Genomic DNA, 20,456 nt, shown 5'->3' with positions numbered 1-20,456 from the left:
AGATTTTTTCTTGGTGGAAACATTAGCTGAATATTAACACATACTGACAAATAATATTTAAAGGAAAAGTCAAATTAGTTCTAATGCCATGAACTCCTGATGCTTTAATGTTCTATGAAATCAAAGTTATCAAATGAAGATTAATCCATTACTTCAGAACTACTGTAAAACAGCCTTTGTTGTGCTATTTTCAAAGTGCTGCACTGAAGTGATTAAGACTTTGTTATTGTTTAACCTGTGTACTATATATATATATATATATATATATATATATATATATATATGGAATAATCAGCATAAACAGATCATACCCGCAGTAATGAACAAAATGAACAACTATAGATGGAGTCCCATTTTCACCCACACTGATCAAATAGGTTCATCAAGTTTTAGGTGCTGTACTAATAAAGTTACTTTGTCTTCAAAAACTCAAAAAGAAACACAAGTTTAGTGGTTAAAGTATGCTGTTTTAAAAGCCCCTTTAACTACACATTGCAGTGATTTGTGTTTTCATTAATGCATTCAAGATTGTGTCATCAGAGAGGCCTGCCTAGTGTTTCACAGCAATATGATCTGAGCCACATGAATGGCTGGCCAATATGGATGTTTTAAAGCACTAACTAAATACATGTCATTTTGGAATGAGCATATGGAGCAGCTGATTTAATCATTTTAGTACAATAGCCACAAACAAGTGTGTCCACGTCCATTAAATTCAGATGAATGCAAAGGCTCCATTCTTTTATCAGGGTAATGTACAGTAAGGTGCTGCAGTAAAAATGATTGATTTTGCCATGACTGTAATTCATTCATTCAAATTTGTGAAGCAAGTTAAAACTATTACAACTCACACATGATTGCTCACAAAGTCAAATCACTCACTCTCAAAAAAAACAAAATCATTAATTTTATTTCTGAGTTAAATCAGAAAGCAATAAAGGTATTAATAGAGAAAGCCTTTTTCCTTGAAAGAGTAACAAGATTTTAACTTTATTAATACCAGTATAACTTTATTAATATTTTATTTTTATACCAAGAGGTATTAAAAAACTGAATTCTTGCAGTCTTGTGCTGAAATTCAATGGAATCAAACCTGCAAACCTGTAATGAATTATTTAATTTCCTTATGAATTCTCCCCTTTGACTTGCATGTCTTGTTAATTGGAATTTAGCAAATGTCCCCTCCATGATTTTATTGATGCCAAATGTTTACAGATTCTATATAATCTTGGTATAACTAAAAAATGTGTTAAATAAAGATGATCCTGATCATATACAATATAATGTAACAGTAATTAGGTTGTGCCTTAATGAAGCCTGACCCTCTACCTCATTGTGGAAGTGCAGAATAGAGACACAAGCAACATAACCAGTTAAGCTAAATTAAGTTCTTTCTCAGTTTGTTATGTCACTCATTTGCTGATCCATGGAGAGATTATAAATATGATGGCTAGGCTTTCATCTCAGGATCCCAAGAGGAAGGTCCTCCACCAAGTACAAAGAGCAAAACAGTTTTCAGTGTATGATTTTCAAAATAAAAACAAATCAAGTTTAAACAAAATATTCTCAAAACTAGTCAATCCAATTCAGCACTGCTGGAGTCAGAAACCTTACACAGCCGGATCGGATGCAAGGCAGGAACCATTACTTGGCGAACAGCAAACAATTGTAGAAATACAGTTTTGTTTAGTGTTAGCATTTTGTTTAGCAAAACAAATGGTACACATGGCACTGAAATACTATATTTATTACCCAGTAATCCCATTTCAGTATGAGCTACATGTGCATTTTTTCATGAGCTCTATTATTGATAACAGTTGTGTGATGTGCAAAGAATGTGTTGTGAGGTTTGTTAGTTGAATCAAGATTATAAAGGTTAGTTTTATAATTTAATCCTGTTCCCTGTGACCCTGTACAGAATAAAACAGGTTAAGAAAATGGATAGAAAAAGTGATTTATTTAGTGGACATACATTGGTTAGGTATACAGTATTTTTCATATACATATATATTGTAGGCAAGCATTGTTTAAAACCAGCAACAGCTCTTTGTTCCAAAATGTTAAAAACTGACTGATCTAACAAACATTATGTGCCTCTTGTGATCTTCAGCAGGGATTTTTCATTCAGATCTCAATTTGTACTTTTATTGAACTTACAAGATAATAGTTACGAATTTTGTGTTATTTTTAATTTGGTGTTAAACTTCCAAATCATAAATATGTCTTAGTTGTGTCACACTGCATCTGCAGATACGGATATACATTCTTCTATAAAAATAAGGACAAATAAGTCAAATATCTGTCTTCATTCAAATTACACCATGAAAGAGACCAGCTAAAATCTATAACTATTTTTAACTCACAGATGAACAATTGGAGACCAGATTTAATTTCAAATGTGCTGAATGATTGCCCACCTGTTACACATTTTTAACCTAACATTACTATGACCGTTAGGAGATAGAAACAATCCAGCATACAGCATCAGTTGTACGATATGAACCAACTCACTCACACACACACCCAGACCTGCTAACTGAGGATCAGTTTTTAATGCTGCCAGTTAACCTAACTAGATCAATGTAAAGAAAACTAAGAGTATCTAGACCAAAAGCCACATAGGCATGGGAAAAGTGTAGTAACTCCACACAGACAGTGATACGCCTTGGATTCAGACCCAGACTCTTTAAGCTGTGAGGTAGCAGTGTTAGCCAATGTGCCACCAAAACTGAATATATATGTTTTGAAAAAAGAATTTAAACATCACTGAGTTTTTATTTACTGTACATGTGCATGCTCTGTCCTACTCTGTGTTGGAACTTAATAAGGGAATGAATTAATAACATAAAATTAGTGTGTTTTACAGTTTTTATATTGTTACATTCAGTAAATTCCTTCTGTCCTACTCAAACCATTCTTCAAGATTTCTATATCTATGTTGATTCTACTGATTACCAATGCACATTCTTAAATAAACTCTAGTAAATCTGTTTATTGGGCAACATAATTAGCACTGCTGACTCAGAGGTCCTGCAGACTAGGTTAAAGCCATTGCCCAGTGACTTTCCAAGTGGAATTTGCAAGTTTTGTATTTACACGGGGCTTTTTAATCCAAGCTGATTTGCGGGGCCCTGATAAATTACCAACAGTTTAAAGCTTGGCTGTTTCCTTGTCTCTTTTTTTACAATTTGGTAACAGCTAGTGACTAGCTCGCAGTCACATTGTTAAGCAAAATCAGAAATTATATTTGTAAACATGAGGTTTAAAGTTCAGTGTTTTAGTTACTCCATCCTGGTCTCTTTAAAGACCAGGGGCATTTCTGGGATCTTAGCCCCCTCTTACTCACATTTCTACATGCTTATACAAATGAAGAGCTGTGATTTTGCATGCGTTTCTCCAGATGTACAAAATAAAAGAGTAGTACCACCTAGGTGGTTCACATGCATTTGTACAATGGTTAAAAAAAACTGACCACAGGATACGCACATTATATATAATGGACAAAAACAACAAGGGCTTGACAAAATAGTTCATAAATATAATGGACAAAAAGATAAAGCAACAGAAACAATAGATCTTGGGTTTAAGCCTCTGAAGTCACTGGCCCCCCATACACACATACACGACACTGACAAACACATGAGCATTAACTTAGTAGGTGACCATAAAATCATGAAGACATGCACATTAAGTTAACATGTGACCACAAGCTTGACTCAGAGTGGGCTTGTGTCCTGAAATGGAATGGCATCCCATTCAGAGGTGGTTCCTCCCATGCACCTGATGCTACTGTGATAAATCCCCAATAACTTGATTACAGTACATTGGCTTCAAAATAAAGAAATTTTAAAATAGATTGATTGATTGATTGAAGGACAGATAGACATAGATTTATTACTTTGAAAAGTAGTGGCAACACAAATTCCAGGAATATTTGGTGAATCATTGGAATTAAATAGGTTATTTTTCTAGCAAAAACATGAAAAAAATAGTAATAATGTTCCTGCGAATGCATCAGACATTTTTTACTTATTATAACAATTTTAATTGAATATGAATTGTGCTAAATTAAAACATTTTAAAAATAAAATTGAAAAACTGACAATGACTTCAGAACATCCGTGGTGACCCTTGGTGGACACTCGGTCTGCGATAACTTTGGGTTGAAGTTGCCCTCTTCGTGATATTGTACACTATTTTATAAACGTCATACTGACTGAAGTTCATTCCCAGGAGCCCCCTATGGATGCACGTTTTTTGTTGAAGTCACTGAATTGTTAAAAGGAAGCCGACTATTTGCAACCTCTTTTACAAAAATAAATTGTTTATGGTGGTGCTCATTTGAAAAATGGTATTGAAAAAATGTTTTTTAAGGGGCGGTAAATAAGTTGCATTGATTAATTAACTTTTGAGCTACCTCATTCCTTTACTGGTGCCACGAGTGACCTTTCATAAAATCCTTTCATTACATTCTTCTGTCGCATCAAGAATTTCTTTCTTTCAGCTCTACTAAATTTCACACTAAGCATTTCCACTGGTATTGATACATTTCAAGAATCTATATTGTGACGCAAATCGTATTATGGTTTTTTTAAGATTAGGCACCCAAATGGGCCATCAACATTATGGACCTATAGTTAACTATGCTCCACCCCCCACTAACTTTAGGGTTAGTATTTGTGGTTGGGGTAGGTCAGTCTAATAATTTAAAATCCAAAAATTTAGTATTGGGGCGGCGGCCTCACCGATATGTGTCACGATAACAGAAAAGTACCAATAATTGTTTTAGGTTCAAGGCCCGGGTGCTCCAGTTTCCTCCCAGTGTTCAAAGACATGCAGGTTTGGTGGATTCTATGCTGGTCCTAGTGTGTGTGTGTGTGTGTGTGTTCAACCTGTGATGGACTGGCACCATGCCCGGGGATTGTTTAGGCCTTGCATCTAACGCTTGCTGGGAAAATGGATTTGGAATATGGATAGACAATATGTTTGTTTTCTGCTTTTACCTTTTAGTAATATTCACGTGAGAAATACGTTTGAAAGGAAACAAACCTTTACACTGTTTATTATGTATTCATTGTTATTTGTCTATTTATGCTTCCCCTGTCATTTGAATAATCCTCTTTTTGGTTCCGATTTTCTTATTGAGGTCCTCGGATTAAAAAGTTTAAGAACTACTGCAAATGTTTGGGGGGGTGGACTTTACGCGTTTATTTATAGTTTCTAATCACTTAATATTAACTCTTCGAAGGCTTGAATGCACCTTGCGGAGAAGCAAGACGTCGTGCCGAATGAATTATTAAATGATTTCTTACTTTTATTAATTTTATCTTTTGGAAGATCCGTTTATAGTTAATTAATGAATTCTTTTACTTTTTGGGCCGTATCGAGACGAGTGGGTCACCGCACGGATTTGAGTGGCCGCTTCAACGTAAGTCGGGCTCCAACCCCTGCCGCGTTTTGTATCATAAATACTCGCCATGTTGGGGTCAGTCGCCGTCTCCATTTGTGGCTCCTTCGCTGTCACCAAAGCCTCCAGGTCGCCCCCAAATGCCTCTCCGCGCCTCGCAGTCAGTGCGAAGTCCGTCTGTGGCAGTTACCGAACGCGTGACGTCACATGGTCTGCCGTGCGCGAATGCTTTTGTAGCGCCTCTGCGCACGTATTAAAAATAGCAGAACTTGGAAGCGTTTCTCTGTTGTGTTTGTATTCATATTCTTATTGATGTCACGCTTCGGCCCAGGGCAATCAGTTTCACCACAGTAGAAGGAGGTCCTGACCTAATCATACAGGGCAAGTAGAGGGAAGTTTCTACTTTCTGCTCTTTATAGTAGATAGATACTCTAGTACCCGCTGAAACTCCACAAACTTCCATTGCAGAATCTAGTGAGGTGACTGGTTTCACCTTCAGCCCTACAATATAAAGAACAATTAAAACAGGTAAACGTATCCCCTTTTCTATATACACTGTGTCTAATTGAGAGTCAAAAGTGAATCATTGCAGTAGCATGAGACAATGGCAGGAAATGACCCTGAATGGTGCGCTAGGCCATTGTACATTGTTGCAAACAACTACGCTCACAATGGGTCAGTTTAGAGTCACCAGTCTCTAGGATATCAAGTAAACAGCAGACAGTGCAGGGATAAGTTAATACAATCTTTATTATCGTCATTATTAAGCATCAGTGTGGTAGACAGTAGGACTTTTGAGATCTTCAATATTCGACTCCGTTACTTTGGAGAATTTTGCTTAATAGGAGTGACATATTGTTGGGCAGTTCTGATCAAAATTATTTTTATACTATTACAGTATGCTAGTTGTGCTGCCCTTCTATGACAGATTGAAATCTAAGCAAACAACCTAGACCTAAGTGTTAAATTTTGCAGAGCACCATGCAATGCATATGCCTCTATTTTGTATGGGATTCATAAACACTGTATTATTATTTTTGATGTGCCATCTTTTGGAATGACAAATGCAATGCAATTTATTGCTAAACATGTTTTGTGATATTCTACCTTTTGGAAAAACAGATGTTGCAAAAAGGCAGACAAATAGACACTTATCTTATTAATATGGTAGATCTTCATTGGTATACCTTCCTTGTTGCATATTTTCCATAAATGAAGATTACAAATGAGTAGTAGGGCCACCTCCCTTTCTTGCATTGGGAACAGACTTATGAATGAGGGTTTGCCAAAAGTGGCTTTGCAAGAAAGCCAATGGCAGATCTCAGGCATCTTATAGGTTTATACCATGTAAGTATTTACAACAATATTTTGTAGTGTTGCAATTTATTGCATACTTGCTGAGTTTAGAATAAAATGCAAATCATAGAAGAAACAAGTCAAGCCAGTTAAGTTTGGCAATGTAGTGATATTAATTTTTGGCTTATTTTTCATTCTTTAGCCTCAACCATTTGCATTTTTATTATCTCATCCATTCATCCATATACTTAATGAACCTACTTTATCCAGTTTTAGTGTCACAGGGATCAATATCCAATCCTGGCAGTATTGGGTGCAAGAGAGGATTATAGCAAGGGTTACAGGGTCATAGCAAGCTTTTAAAATGCAGAATGAAACTGGCATTCGTACAGTGTGAATATTCAGCCTTCATAAAGAGGACATCCCGGACAGGAATAAAACTTTGGCCATCAAACTTAATGGTGTGCTAGTCAGGTATTTACTTATGCACACAGCCACTTCAGTCACTCAACATTTAATTTAACACACATATTCACGATGTCAGTTGAACTCTTTTATGAAAGTTGACTCATTTGATCGAGCTGCCCTGTGGAACATCCCAAGACTTTGCGGGACCCCCTGAAGTTGCTGGATATCATGGCTGGCCAATACACTGGTACTGTGAGGGCTGTGCAGAATGGAAGCAGAACCTCTGTGTTTTTCCCAGTTTATTCTGGGGTTCATCAAGAGTGTGTTCATGCTCCTTCACTGTTCAATGCTTGCGTGGACTGGGTTTTGGGCAAGGTCATGGGCTCCAGCAGCTGTGGGGCATCTGTTGGTGAAGGGAGATTCACTGATCTTGACTTTGCCAATGATGCTGCGATTTTCGCGGAGTCAATGGGAGCTCTGATTGGAGCTCTCAAGAGACTGAGCAAGGAGTGTGAGTGTCTGGGCTTGTGAGTGTCCTGGTTAAAAAATAAGGTCTAGGCCTTAAAAGACCTCTTGTGCACATCCATCAGCAGTGTCTCTGTCTCCAGAGTGAATGTCAACCATGTCGAGAGGTTTATGTACCTCAGCAACAACATTAATGTTTCTGGTGACTCTTCCTATGAAGTCAGTAGATGGATTGCGAGAGCATGGGGGGGCCATGAGGTCGCTGGAAAGGGACATGTGGCTCTCCCAGTATCTCTGTAAAAGGACAAAGGTCCAAGTCTTTTCAGTCCTGGTGCTCTCTGCTTTGCTATATGTTTGTGAGACATGGACACTATCCAGTGACCTGAGAAGAAGACTGGACATCTTTGGAGAATTCTTGGGTACCACTGGTTTGACTTTGTGTTGAATGAGGGATTGCTTCATAGAGTCCCGAATGAGACGCATTACCTGTATTGTGAGGGAGTGTCAGTTACGGCACTACAGCCATGTGGTGTGATTCCACGACAGTGATCCAACTCACAGAATTCTCGTTGTTGAGGACCTACGCAACTGGACCAGGCCAAGGGGATGCCCATGTTACACCTGGCTGCAGCAGATAGATGTTCATTTCCGGAGGGTGGGACTGGACCACGTGTCTGCCTTGGGTGGTTGCCAACCAGGATCCTGAGCTGAATCGTTGTGTGGTGGGTGTGACAATGCGCTGTACGAGTGCATATTCCCCAACCTGACCTGACCTGTTTCAGGATGTGTGTGATAAACCTAATCCAAACCAAAATAAAGCCATGCAGAAATAGTAAGAAAATACAAATTTCACACAAATAAATAACAAGTTTGCATTTGTTCTCAGTTTCCTGGAGCTATGAAATGGCAGCACTAACTTCTGCTCAGCTGTACTGTTCCATGTATATTCGTTTCTTCTATACATTTCCCCCAATCTGTTTTCTTAGAGTAGAGAATTGTGGGGAAATGCAGACAATAGCCACCCTTGAATGGAACACTGGTGCATTTCAGAATAAAATAGTGATCATTCATTTCCTCAGACTGCTTATAATGAGCTTTTAAAGTTCAGAAGGAAATTAGATTGGATACAGGGTGAACATTTGGACTCCATAATGAGGATACCCTGGACAGGAATAAAACTCAAGCTATCAAACTTTTGGGAGACTTGTAATCCATTTCACTTGCTATTATAAACATTAGGTGCATGTTTGAGATTTCAGTAATTCTAATCCATCCATCCATTTTCATAAAGGTTTAGCAAGATAAATAGGAATTCTATTCTGATAGCAACAAGGGCTAGGCAGGACTCCTCCTTAAATGGGATTCTAGTGCATTGTTTTGCACATTAAACAGTGGCATGCAACACAGTCCCCCTGCCAGCAATATGAATACAGCCCAAGCAATCTCAAGTGGCAATGTTTCCTACCATCCCTCTGTGTCTTTCTGCTATGTGGTTATTATTGTAATTTGTTTTGTTATGTATTTTACTCACTGAATGCTCTGTGAAGCGCTATGTAAAAGACATTAGTTGATCGACTGAAACATCAATGGCTTTCATTGCGGCAACAGAATTGTAGGAATCGGACAATGCATGGAGTGAGTGTGCATTGTGCATGAAAGACAATATAACTTGGAAAATATAATCAGGAAAACATTATGTATGTAAGAGGTCATTATAAGCCTGAATTTGAATTTTTCAGACTGACAAACATTATTTATCACAACTCCATGCACTTGATGAATTAAGATAATTATCTCAGACTATTAGGCAGCAAGGTGTCATAGTGGTTAGCTCTGCTTCTTCACAGATTCAGGGTTTAAATCCTGTACTGGATCATTGCTGACGTGAAGACTGCACTTTATGTCCATATCTTACATGACTTTTTCACAAATCCAAATCAAATTGTACATTTAGTAGAATATGTAGTTTAGAGAGGAGTGGTGGCTCAGCGGCTAAGGATCTGTGCTAGTATCTGGTTCGAATCCTCGTTACTGTCAAAAGAGATCCTACTCTGTTGGGCCCTTGAGCAAGGCCCTTAAGCTGGCATTGCTCCAGGAATGCTTTGTAATGGCTGACCCTGCCATCTGACCCCAAGGGGTATGTGAAATATATCAAATTCCTAATACAAAAAACTGTATAAGGCAAAATAAAGAACAAAAAAAAAAATGCTTAGTCGCTCAAATGTCCTTAGCTGCTCAACTCCAGTGTACCTTTAAGAAGAATATTAACGGACAATAACAATGCATGACTTTATAAATATTAAAAAATCATTGTATGTATGTGATACATAATAAATAACTAAATTAATATCTTAAATGAGAGTTTACAATAGGACATTATGTAATTTTAGACACTTTCCTTAGGGTACTCCAGGTTTTCCATCTATATCCCCAGAGATGGGATTAAATTAAATTCCCCTATGTGTATGAGCCAGTACTGCTATGAACTGATGCTTTGCTTGAGTTGGTTCCAGCCGTCCATCTGATTCTGCTCAATGTCCTTGAATTGGATTCAAAGGATTTGAGAATATTTTATTATAAGTGAGCACTGTAGAGTGGCTGTAATATTTTCACTGCAGATTGTTTTTAAATGCCTACTTTGTTTATGAACCGAAATACAAGCTGTGTTACATTTGTTTATTCTGCTTACAGTTTTTAAATGGAAATAATTTCTTTCAGTGGAGTGCCTACTTAATTATTAATTTTAAAAACTTTATTAATGGAGGCGTGATTTATATTGTTATTGTGCCATTTTCCATCACAGCGCATCTCCAGTGGAAGTCACCATACATTTTTGGTTTTCATGATGTTAGACTGCGTTCTGTACATCACTTGTATCAAATAAAGAAGTCACACTTCACAGATGCCCTAATTCAGGCTCCTACAAATTGCACCTCAAAACAAAGTTCAGTACTCCCACAAAAAAGATTGCTCAGCTCCTTCTGTATTGTTTCAGTGACAACAGGACTAACCTTAAAAATCTATCTGCTGTCACACTTCTTTTTTCCAGGATAATAAGGAGTTGCAGCAGAGTAACTATTGAGGTTAGTCACATGGAATTTTGGTTCAAACTTTTTGTTTGTAATGTTACCACTAGGGCGTGCTAGTTCTTTGGAATGTATGAAATCACAACCTGTTTTTATCTGCAGATAGGCTTTGGCTGCTTAGGTTCAGGAGAAAGACGGTGCAGGTTTATGAAATGGGTGGATGGAATTTTATTTAGCTTCATTCAAACAATGCCATGTTTTTTTCATTGTGGTCTAATTTGAATAGTTATGAAGAAGGAGAACTAGCTGATAAAAGCTCTGCTAGAGCTGTACCAGAACTGATTTGAGGAAAAATGCCACCCATACATTTTTTTCAGCCTTTTAATCCAAAAAAAAAGGATTTTTGAAGGTAGCCAGAGTCCATCCTTTAAGCATTGGGCACAAACTTACTGTAATCAATGCGCCAGCCCATCTCAGGGTATATTTATTACACATCAATATTCACTTGCTCTGGGAAATCCAGAGTTACCTGCCCAGTCAACTGGAAAAACATTGGAGTTTTCTCATTTGACAAATTCTTGCTTTGCTTTTCTTCTTTTTCATCTTAGCAGCAACTGGCAAACAATTAACTACTGGAGTTGTTTTTAATTTTAAATGGACATCTTTTTTTTCTCTTCTTCACGTCTGCTGTATGTACTTACAAATGTATGTCTTAAAACTACTACTGTATCAGCATTGTGCAATTTCTTAATTAATGCAAATAACTGAAATGCTGTAACTTGGTTGTTGGTGGACCTTTAAAGACCAGTACTGTGTAGTGTAAATTAGATTTCTTTCTATCATTCTTTTTGTAAAATCCTTCAGACTGCCCCACAGATCATTGTATTTTTCCTTTACAGGTACTTAAATCTAATATTACTCAGTCAATAAATAACCACATCTCTGTGGGTACTGAAAAAATGTGATTAAGTGTGCTAAGATTCAATTGTTTTGTCTGGTTGTAATTGTGCAACTATTGTTACCAGTGTCCTAATTTGACTTAATTGGTCTTTGAGGGCACTTACAGGTACAGAAAGGCAAGTCATAACTATACAAGGAGGAAAGTCAAGTATTCACAAGCCCTTTATAAGAACAATTTAGAAAACACAAGTGCTTTTCAGGATATGTGACTTTAAAAAAAAAAAAAAAAAAAATTGAGTTGAACTGCATTTGTTGGCATATACTGCCATCTTCTGGTCACCTTTAAGCACATTTGCGTCATTTCTTTTTTAATTATACTGTAGACCAAAATCAAAACATTTTTGTAACATAATTAGGAGAATTTGATTTAAATTATGCTTTTATATCTGTATATGCTGTTAAATGTATTAGTTTGATGTTCTAGAAAAATGGGAGGTTTATAGGATTCGAATGTGTTTATTTGAGCCTATGGTTTCCATAAGACTATATATTTGACCTACAAGTAATTGTCATCATAAATGTATCCTTATGTTTTCCAAATTGCAATTTTTCAGGCCTGTTGCATGAGAATACTGCATATTGAAGCAAACCATCACAGTAGTGGGTGCAGTGCAAGAGCACTGGGGTTTTTAACTTTTGCTTCAGTTTGTCAAAAACAAGAATTTTCTTGTTTAATTTGGAGACATATAGTTACTCTTTTTGTATAATCTCGGACATTTTCTTCTTCTTTTTTTTTTTTTTTTACTTTTTCTACAATTTAAAAACATACTTTTTCCTTATATAGTCTATAATGCATGGAAGCCACTTTATGTGGCTATTTTTTCTTTTAGTTCACAAGCTTTTTACAATTCTGAGTTGTGAGAAGTAAATAACAAGCTCATTTTTTTTGTGTGACTGGATCTGACACTTCTCTACACCCAAAAGAATACCAAGTAGGCCAAACATGTACAATGTCCATTACTAACAAAAACACACAAGGACATGGCCGAGAGATGGAGAAAGAAACAAACAGCAAACAAAACTGGAAAACATAGACCTAGCATGCTTTTGTAGGTCTGTGTATCCATCTGTTGTGTTCTGTCAGTCTTATGGGTTGGCTTGTCTACTCAGCCTGCAATCCAGGAGTAAAAGCATTAATCTTGTCACCTCTCCACTTTCTGTTAACCCTAACCAATTCCTCAATTTTGTTTTGTTGTTGGTCCATACTCCTCTAGTCTTTGGACACAGATTTAATTCCTGATCTTTACACTCCATGCCAAGGTGCATTCTGGCCAAGTCCTTCATTTACTTTAAAGGTCACGGGCTGTGCTACTTCTGCTGATGGGACAGCAAACTAGAACGCTCTTTTGGAGATCCTGATGCTCCTGATTTCAGGTCCATGGAGCATCCATACTATCTGCCCTGTTAGAGTCTTAATGTGCCAATCTTGAACTGTGTGTCCGATGTTGTCTAGTGCAAACACTTTCCTCACATTCCTGGCTTCACTACACCGCAAAAAATGAAATCTAAGTAAGTGAAAAGTATTTACAGCAAGACATTAAATCTTGTTTTCCTTATTGTAAGAATTATTGACTTATCAAGAATTTTGAGTTTACGATTATTTGGCTTACTTAAAGAAATCTTGTCAAGTAAAATTTGTTTACCTCATTGGCAGATATGTTTGCTAAATAAAAGCAAAACAACTCCCATTTAAAGTTTTTTTTTCTAGTTTTTGTATATGAATATTTTGCATTGTATCTCTTAAAGAAAGGGACGAACTGTGTTTCTGTCTTCTGAGTTGCATACACTCTACCATCCTGGGCAAACACTGTACGTCCCATCAGTGATGTGCGGTGAAGTTCGTGGCTGGTGAGGCACTGACTCCTTCAGAGTTAGATTTACAAAAATATGAACCCAAATGAGTAGCTTATTCACTGACTGCAGTCTTCTTGGTAAATTTGTCATGTCCCAATATCCCGTGTTAGTTCAGACATTGTCACAAGTTGAGAACGAAAGACCTGGATAGCAGTAAAGACAGTTTCTCATAGGACGGCCACACAGCCAGTCTTTTAGGGTGTACCACTCCATTGTCTTTTGTCCCTTAGTTTGAAGCAAAACTTTTAGCTCTGGCGTTGGTTTTCCGTTATTTATCACATCCTGTTTTGACTGAAAGTCCAGTTTTGAGAAATTTTAAGCTTAGGTATATAATCTTCTATATCAGCAGTCAGTCAGAGCAAAAAATAAAAATAAATGGACCACTGCAGTGCACTTGACTTTCTGATATCACTAACTTATTGACGACTATAGCCTACGCGTAGAAGAAAAGCAGCAACAACCTATTGGGCTTACATGCGCCCCTTTTGGTGCGGCACAGTACTGTCTGCCTCACCTTGTGCCTTTTCACTGCAGTTTTATGTCCGATCAGCAAAACTAAATATGTCACACACATTCATTAAAGATATTGGCCAGATTGTGGAAAGTCAGGGTGTGTAATAAACATGTCTGCAAACATTATATTGGTGACATACAGAGAGACGGCAACAGGCACACGCCAATTGCATGCATCAACCCAGTGTGTGAGGGATAGTGCAGTCCGAGGTGAGGTGAGGCTCGTCGCTGCTGAGCCTATCATTCCACCCCTGTATTTGAACAGGAATTGTGTAAATTCAGAGATTTTGACTATAAAAATTATCAAAATTATTGGAATCATACAGTTAACAAATTTATAGCACAGACCGGTGGACAAATTTATTTTATGTTATCATTATTAGTTTAATTTTACTTTTCATGAGCATCACCTGCCTCCCCTGACCGCACATCCCTGCATCCCATCCACTGCTGTTCTCTGTATTTTTTGTCAGTCAAGAGCCCAAAACACACCCAGTAAAGGACTTTTTCTATTCCCAGTATAACTGTCTTTCTATTAAGATCTTTCATCTTGGATCTTTTTCAATGCAGTGAAATCCCGATGGTGACATTTTCTCTGTCAGCTTTTGACCAGTCAGAAACCACTTTGTAATGTTTGTGATAAACTCAATGTGTTAAATAAAATATTTAGAAAAAAATGGAGAGATTCTGTTGTATAAATACAATATATTACTTTTCTAAGGGAACAGCAAAATTCACATTTCCATGTAAGGCCAGAATGTGAAGTAGAATACAGAGAAAAGCCTATCCTTAATATCTAGACAGCTCTCAAAATTATAATATTTTAAAAAGGATCTTTTATCTATTTTCAAAGACAAATATTTATTAGTTATTGGGTGCTTTGCTGCAAGTCTTTTTTTCTAGAATGTTGCTGCCAGAGTAGACCATTAGTAAAACATTAGCTATTCACTCTATGTTGGTTTAATATATAATATAAAACTATCTTAAGCTCTGAAAACTGTAAATTTCAACATCCGTGAATGCTTGTCATTACCATATCTGAGATCTTCCCATGACAGCATTCTTGCAGTCCCAGATCTATACTACACAACCTTTGGTAAACAATGCCTCTCATGCCCTGTGGAAATACCTCCGCTGGTCTTGCTGAGAAGCTCTATTAGTTATAGTGTTTACAGCATTCAAATCATATGTAAAAAAACTCATCTGAATCTTACATTTTAAATAAGCTATTCTTGTTTTGAATAGTTTACTCAAAGTATTGTCTTTAAACTGCCAGTTGACCATGATGATCTATCTTTACCAGTTTATACTGTTGGGTGACTCCTAAGAACATTCACTGTACTGCTTTTTTGTTGTAATTTGTAGTGTTACCATGTGTTCCCTGTACTAGACCTTTTAAGGTTCTTTTTCATTGTAAGTAACAATTTATATTAGTATGAAGGTAGACTGATTGTTTTACTGGGACATAAGTCAGTCTCAAGACAACTGCAAACATTGGTTCTCCAATCAATCTGGATACATGCTTTTGGATTGTATGTCCAATACCCACACATAGTTTCCACATAAAAAGCATTCAAGCCAAGATTCAAATCTGAGACACTGCCTGAGAAGCCACTATGTGGTATCAGACACTATGCCAAAAGGTTATCTATGTTAATAACTTGTTAAATATGCCTCTATATTCTTGAAAGTATGTATAAGCCCTGGCTCCCCACAACCTTAAAATGAGTTAAGTTAATTTTGCCAGTAAGCCTATCTTACAGACATAGCATAGTATACTATAATGAACAACTAATATTTTATTTTTCTTAGATAATGTTCATGTTAATAATGTCAGCAGAAACAGTAATTCAATCCTAGCACTTCCATTTAACATATAAAGGTTTCTTTTTATCAATAGAACCTCTGCTTTGTGTTTTTTACAATACTGCCAGGGCTATATTCAAATTCTGATTAAGCACTTAGTAACCTTTGCTACTAACCTTTCTCAATATGTGATATGCTCTTTGTAGTCTTTGTACTCTGATTTGATGGACTAGTGATCCTATTGTAAATCCACTCCTGTTCATTTTGTAGTTACTGAGGTTATTTTAGTTTTAATATCGTACAATTCTTGGGCTATTTTGTTTTATTATAATTAGCTTGCTCTTCTACAGGCGATGCTTCAGTACAATACAATGGTTAAAGAAAAGTGCTTGAAACACAGTTCAATTCCTTCTCTCCCCACTTACTCATTATTTGACCTTGACAGAAGCAGTTTAAGCCCCTCAAGATGAAATGCCAACAGCCAAAGTCTTTTTGTAAGTGACCTTGCAACAATTGCTTCATTTGTGACCTGCATTGTGTTGTTGAAAAGTGTTTTGAGGGTCTTTTGCACATGTTGCCATGTCAATTTTAACCCCAATCAAAGATGTAATAAACTTACGATCCAAATATCCATCCATATTCTAAAAAGCTAATCCAGTCACAGGTTAAACTTGAAATGAAGACTTCCTACTACAGTAGATACATTTTCTACAGGGGTGGGGGTTGATTTGTTTTCAATCCTATTTTTGTAAAAATTGATCTATTTGTATGGAATGTTGTGTGATTACAATAAAATCAATAAAATTAAAAATAGATACATTTTCTATATGAATTAGTGAGAAAAATTACTATTCAAGTTTTATTTTATGCAGTGAAGCACATGCAGATTTGTACTTTACTACCACACCCATCTCATTAAAAAATTAGAGTAATTCTAATATTGAATGTTAGAAAATAAAATATGTATAAAATTCACAAACCCCAATTGGTAAGTCATTATCTCTTAGAACATTTTATCTCTTTTTAACAGATTATCTGTTTGACATTTTCATCGTGAGTATGCACATTTTTTAAATTAGAATCCATAACTAACATTGTTTAGTATTAGTATTCTTCCATACAGTATTAATATTACAGTCTAGTTGTTTTTTTCTGATCGTATTAGCCAGTCTCAATGATCTCCAGGCCAGCACTTTGCCTGTACAGGACATCAGCCTACTTCAGAGAGCCCTCCAACACTTAAACTGAGTCATTTAAACACAGGCATGTCCTTGATCTCTAAGAAAATATTTATGTGAATGTATGCAACTTCTCACAGAAGGTAACCCATGCTGTAAATAATTTAAGGAGCATCTACTGAAAGACAGACAGACGACAAAAAGGCTTCATGAGCAAACTGAAACCGACATGCTTAATACAATCCAGAGGCACTGGACACAAGGCAGTAACCCCGGAAGTGGCACCAGTCCATCATAAGGCCCACTCACACACATATCCATAATCATACCAGTTTTTCTAAAATTCACAAAAAAGAATCTATACAGTCATATATATACTGCCATCTAGTGGAAAAACATATTTACTTTGAAATTTTAACAGGGTAATGATAGGCAGAGTGGCCACTCAGTCAAGATGGACATTCACACTTGTAACTCAAACAAATGCAGTGACTGTAGTCTTGGCAAATTATAATTATATCACAATATCTTATGTCATTTAAGGACAGTTCATATTTGTAAGACTGTGATATGCAGATTTCACAAAATCTGTGTTTTTTAATCTTTTTACAAATAATGTTTAGTGAGAATTAAGTTTTATGTGGTTCATATAACATTTCACGCATACATTTATTCAATACCTCCAGTTTCAAAGGTTATACTGTATGCTAAATATAAAGAGCCTTTATTTCTTTTTACCCAATCTCTTGTTTGAATTTATTTCTTAGGAGACAATACTCTGAAACAGATAAAGAAAGAAAGGAAGAAATCATGTCATTCAATTCATGGTATGTGCTTATTTCTTAATTTTATTTAATATAATGTTCTGTTAATCAGCAATGCATGCCAGCTTAGTAACTGATAATGTACTTTTAAATGGCATATGAAAGTAATACCAACTGGCTGGAGCTCAGGTGTTCCTTCAGAATCTGCATTGTTTAATTTCAAGGTGACAATATCATTTTAAATGGCTTGATCTGTCATCTGAGGGTATTCTAGTATACTTATCTTCAATTTAAAGCTTTTGTATTATGCATCTTTTTAGAAGTGATCATATTGCTTGTTGTGTTTATAGCATTAGTTCATGATTTTAATTGCACATTTAAACTCTTTGGAATGTTGAATGGAATCAACAAGCTTAACTGTACTGCTGTGTACTTCATTGTAGTCAAGGACATGATTAAAAACAAATTGTAAATGTCAAGGTCCATATTTTTGTAAAAGTTCATTAAGATAATGTTCAGTTGAATTACCTGGGATTCAGTTGTGTTGAATATTAACCATTGAGATAAACTGATAATGCATACAAGTGCTATATCACAAAGGTTTGTATTTAACCAAAAACATTATGCAAAACAGTTCACCACAGTAAAGAATGTTGAAGTGAGAAGCATGGTGAATAAGAGCACAGCAGCATTTACACGTTGTGCTGTATAAACAGTAAGAAATCAAGTATTTTTAATACCTATAATTAAACTAACCAGATTTTTTAAACTGGTTAATAATTTATGAAAGGGCTGCTGTGACTGTGGTTATCACTGCCTCAGTAGAAGTTATTCTGCACAGTCTACTTCAGTTTCGTGTTCATGTTCATATTCTTGTGTGTACATTCCTCTAGTGGGAAAAAAAACTATAGTCTTGTACAATTTTTACATCATATCCAGGTTTTACCTTAAAAATTAAACTGTACCTAAACAGAAATGGGTTCAATTCATACCTATAAAGTTCACTTTGACTTATAAACCCAGCACACTATGTATTACTAGACAATAATAATGTCTCAAGATGTATTTCTCTAAAAGAAAAATCAATCCAATTTACATCAAAATAAGGATGTTGTTTGCAGTATATATTCTTTTCTAATATTCTTATGGATGTAACTGATTTTTATTTGTGTATCCTTTATCATACACAAAACAAAATTACTTATTTTAGTAATAAAACAAGCATACACGTGCTGTAACATTCTCAGACCCCTGTAGTTCAGAGGCCTGAGCCTATCCTTTTAGTTTTGGAAGGAAGGCAGGATCCAACCCTGGAAGGGGCTCCAGTGCATTGCAGGGCCCACTTGCACATATAACTACATAGGGCCAGCTCCCAATGGACACACATTTATGATATGGGGAGAAAAGTAGGGTGCACAAAAAAAAAACCATTGTAGACAAATAAAGAACATACACACTCCAAACAGACACCTGACACAGGGTTGGATCCAGCAATGCAAAATTCATAAGGCAACTGTTCAATAAATTGTGCCACCAACCTACTTAAACATTATGTGTAAGTAATTTGATGGACAGCATGGTGGTTCATGACCTACCACTGGAGTTCTGTTCCGTGTTTGAATCTTATCTCAGGCTGTCTTTGTGTTGGCTATATGTGGATTTTTATCACATTCTAAAGATGGGAATGTTAAGTTAATTGAAAACTCCAAATTGGCACTAAATGAATAAGCATGTTTATGCATGTCAATGGAACCAACCAGGCGATGGCACCCATTCCATGATTGACTCTTGTGTTGCACCCAGAGATACCAGGATAGACTCCACTGTCACCCTGAATTGGAATAAGTGCATTAGATAATGGATGGATGGATGAATTATGTGTTATAGTCTTTTCTTGCTCCTGCCATTTCAGTTCAGTTCATTACTTCATAAAATCACCATATGGCTCACTGGCCATGAAGAGAGTAGATGGATTTATGGCAATTAACTAATGAGCCTTAGTTGCTGCACTTAAAGACTTCAGCAGTTCAGTATAAGAGAGAGCTCTTTGAGACAGACCCTTAAACAGAAAATGGCAATATTATACAACATTGAAAAGAGCAGAACAATTTACAGTAGGACCTTGAGAGAGCAGAACTGCTAGGATACTGTAGTTGTACTTGATGAAATGTTAATAACTTATGCAGAGAAATTTCTTGTTGTGTTTTATATAAGCACTTAATATCCATCCTTTTTTTAAATTGCTTTTCAAGTTCAGAGTCATGGACAACTAGTACCAAACCAGGGAACATTTGGCAGAAAGATGTTTTGGAAAAGGCATCAATCCATCAACACCTACATGCTAACAGCCGGTTTAGACACTGCAGTTAGCCTTAGATTGGACACCAGAACTCTGGGGCTGAAAGTTAGTGACAGTAACTGTAAAAGAGGGGTGTCAGGGACCTCTGGAAATGCGCTAATTCGCAGGGTTTAGCTAACAGAAAGCCGAGTGCAGGAGTCACGGTCAGATGACTGACGATATGAGACTGCTGAATTCCAGTATTTTATATTTAATTAATGTAAAAAAAACAACTGAAACGATAAACAAACAAACATGCTGTAGATAAAACCAATATGGTGGAAAAAAAAGTCTGTTGTGAAAAGGTGTGTCCTCATTAAACTTTCTTACAGTAACATAATACAGAAAAATAGAAACCTTCAGACCTCTAGATGATAAATGCAGACAGTAGTGAGGGAGAGAGGGCTGACAGAGATTTTTGAATTTCAACTTTTTGCTCAA

At 36.3% G+C, this 20,456-nt stretch overlaps 1 protein-coding gene across 1 annotated transcript in view; it reads right to left on the bottom strand.

Moving 5' to 3' along the window:
- Positions 1-5,628, bottom strand: part of LOC114648465 (bifunctional protein GlmU-like) — a 165,064-nt gene extending 159,436 nt beyond the window's left edge. The window contains exon 1 of the mRNA XM_028797520.2: positions 5,477-5,628. Coding sequence (XP_028653353.2) covers positions 5,477-5,503 — 27 coding nt within the window. The 5' untranslated portion in view covers positions 5,504-5,628. The remainder of the gene's footprint in view (positions 1-5,476) is intronic.
- Between the last annotated feature and the right edge of the window lie 14,828 nt (positions 5,629-20,456).

Source organism: Erpetoichthys calabaricus, chromosome 3 (assembly GCF_900747795.2).
Source record: "Erpetoichthys calabaricus chromosome 3, fErpCal1.3, whole genome shotgun sequence".
In the NCBI taxonomy this organism is placed as follows: Eukaryota; Metazoa; Chordata; class Cladistia; order Polypteriformes; family Polypteridae; genus Erpetoichthys; species Erpetoichthys calabaricus.
This window is presented reverse-complemented; position numbering and strand designations above follow the sequence as displayed.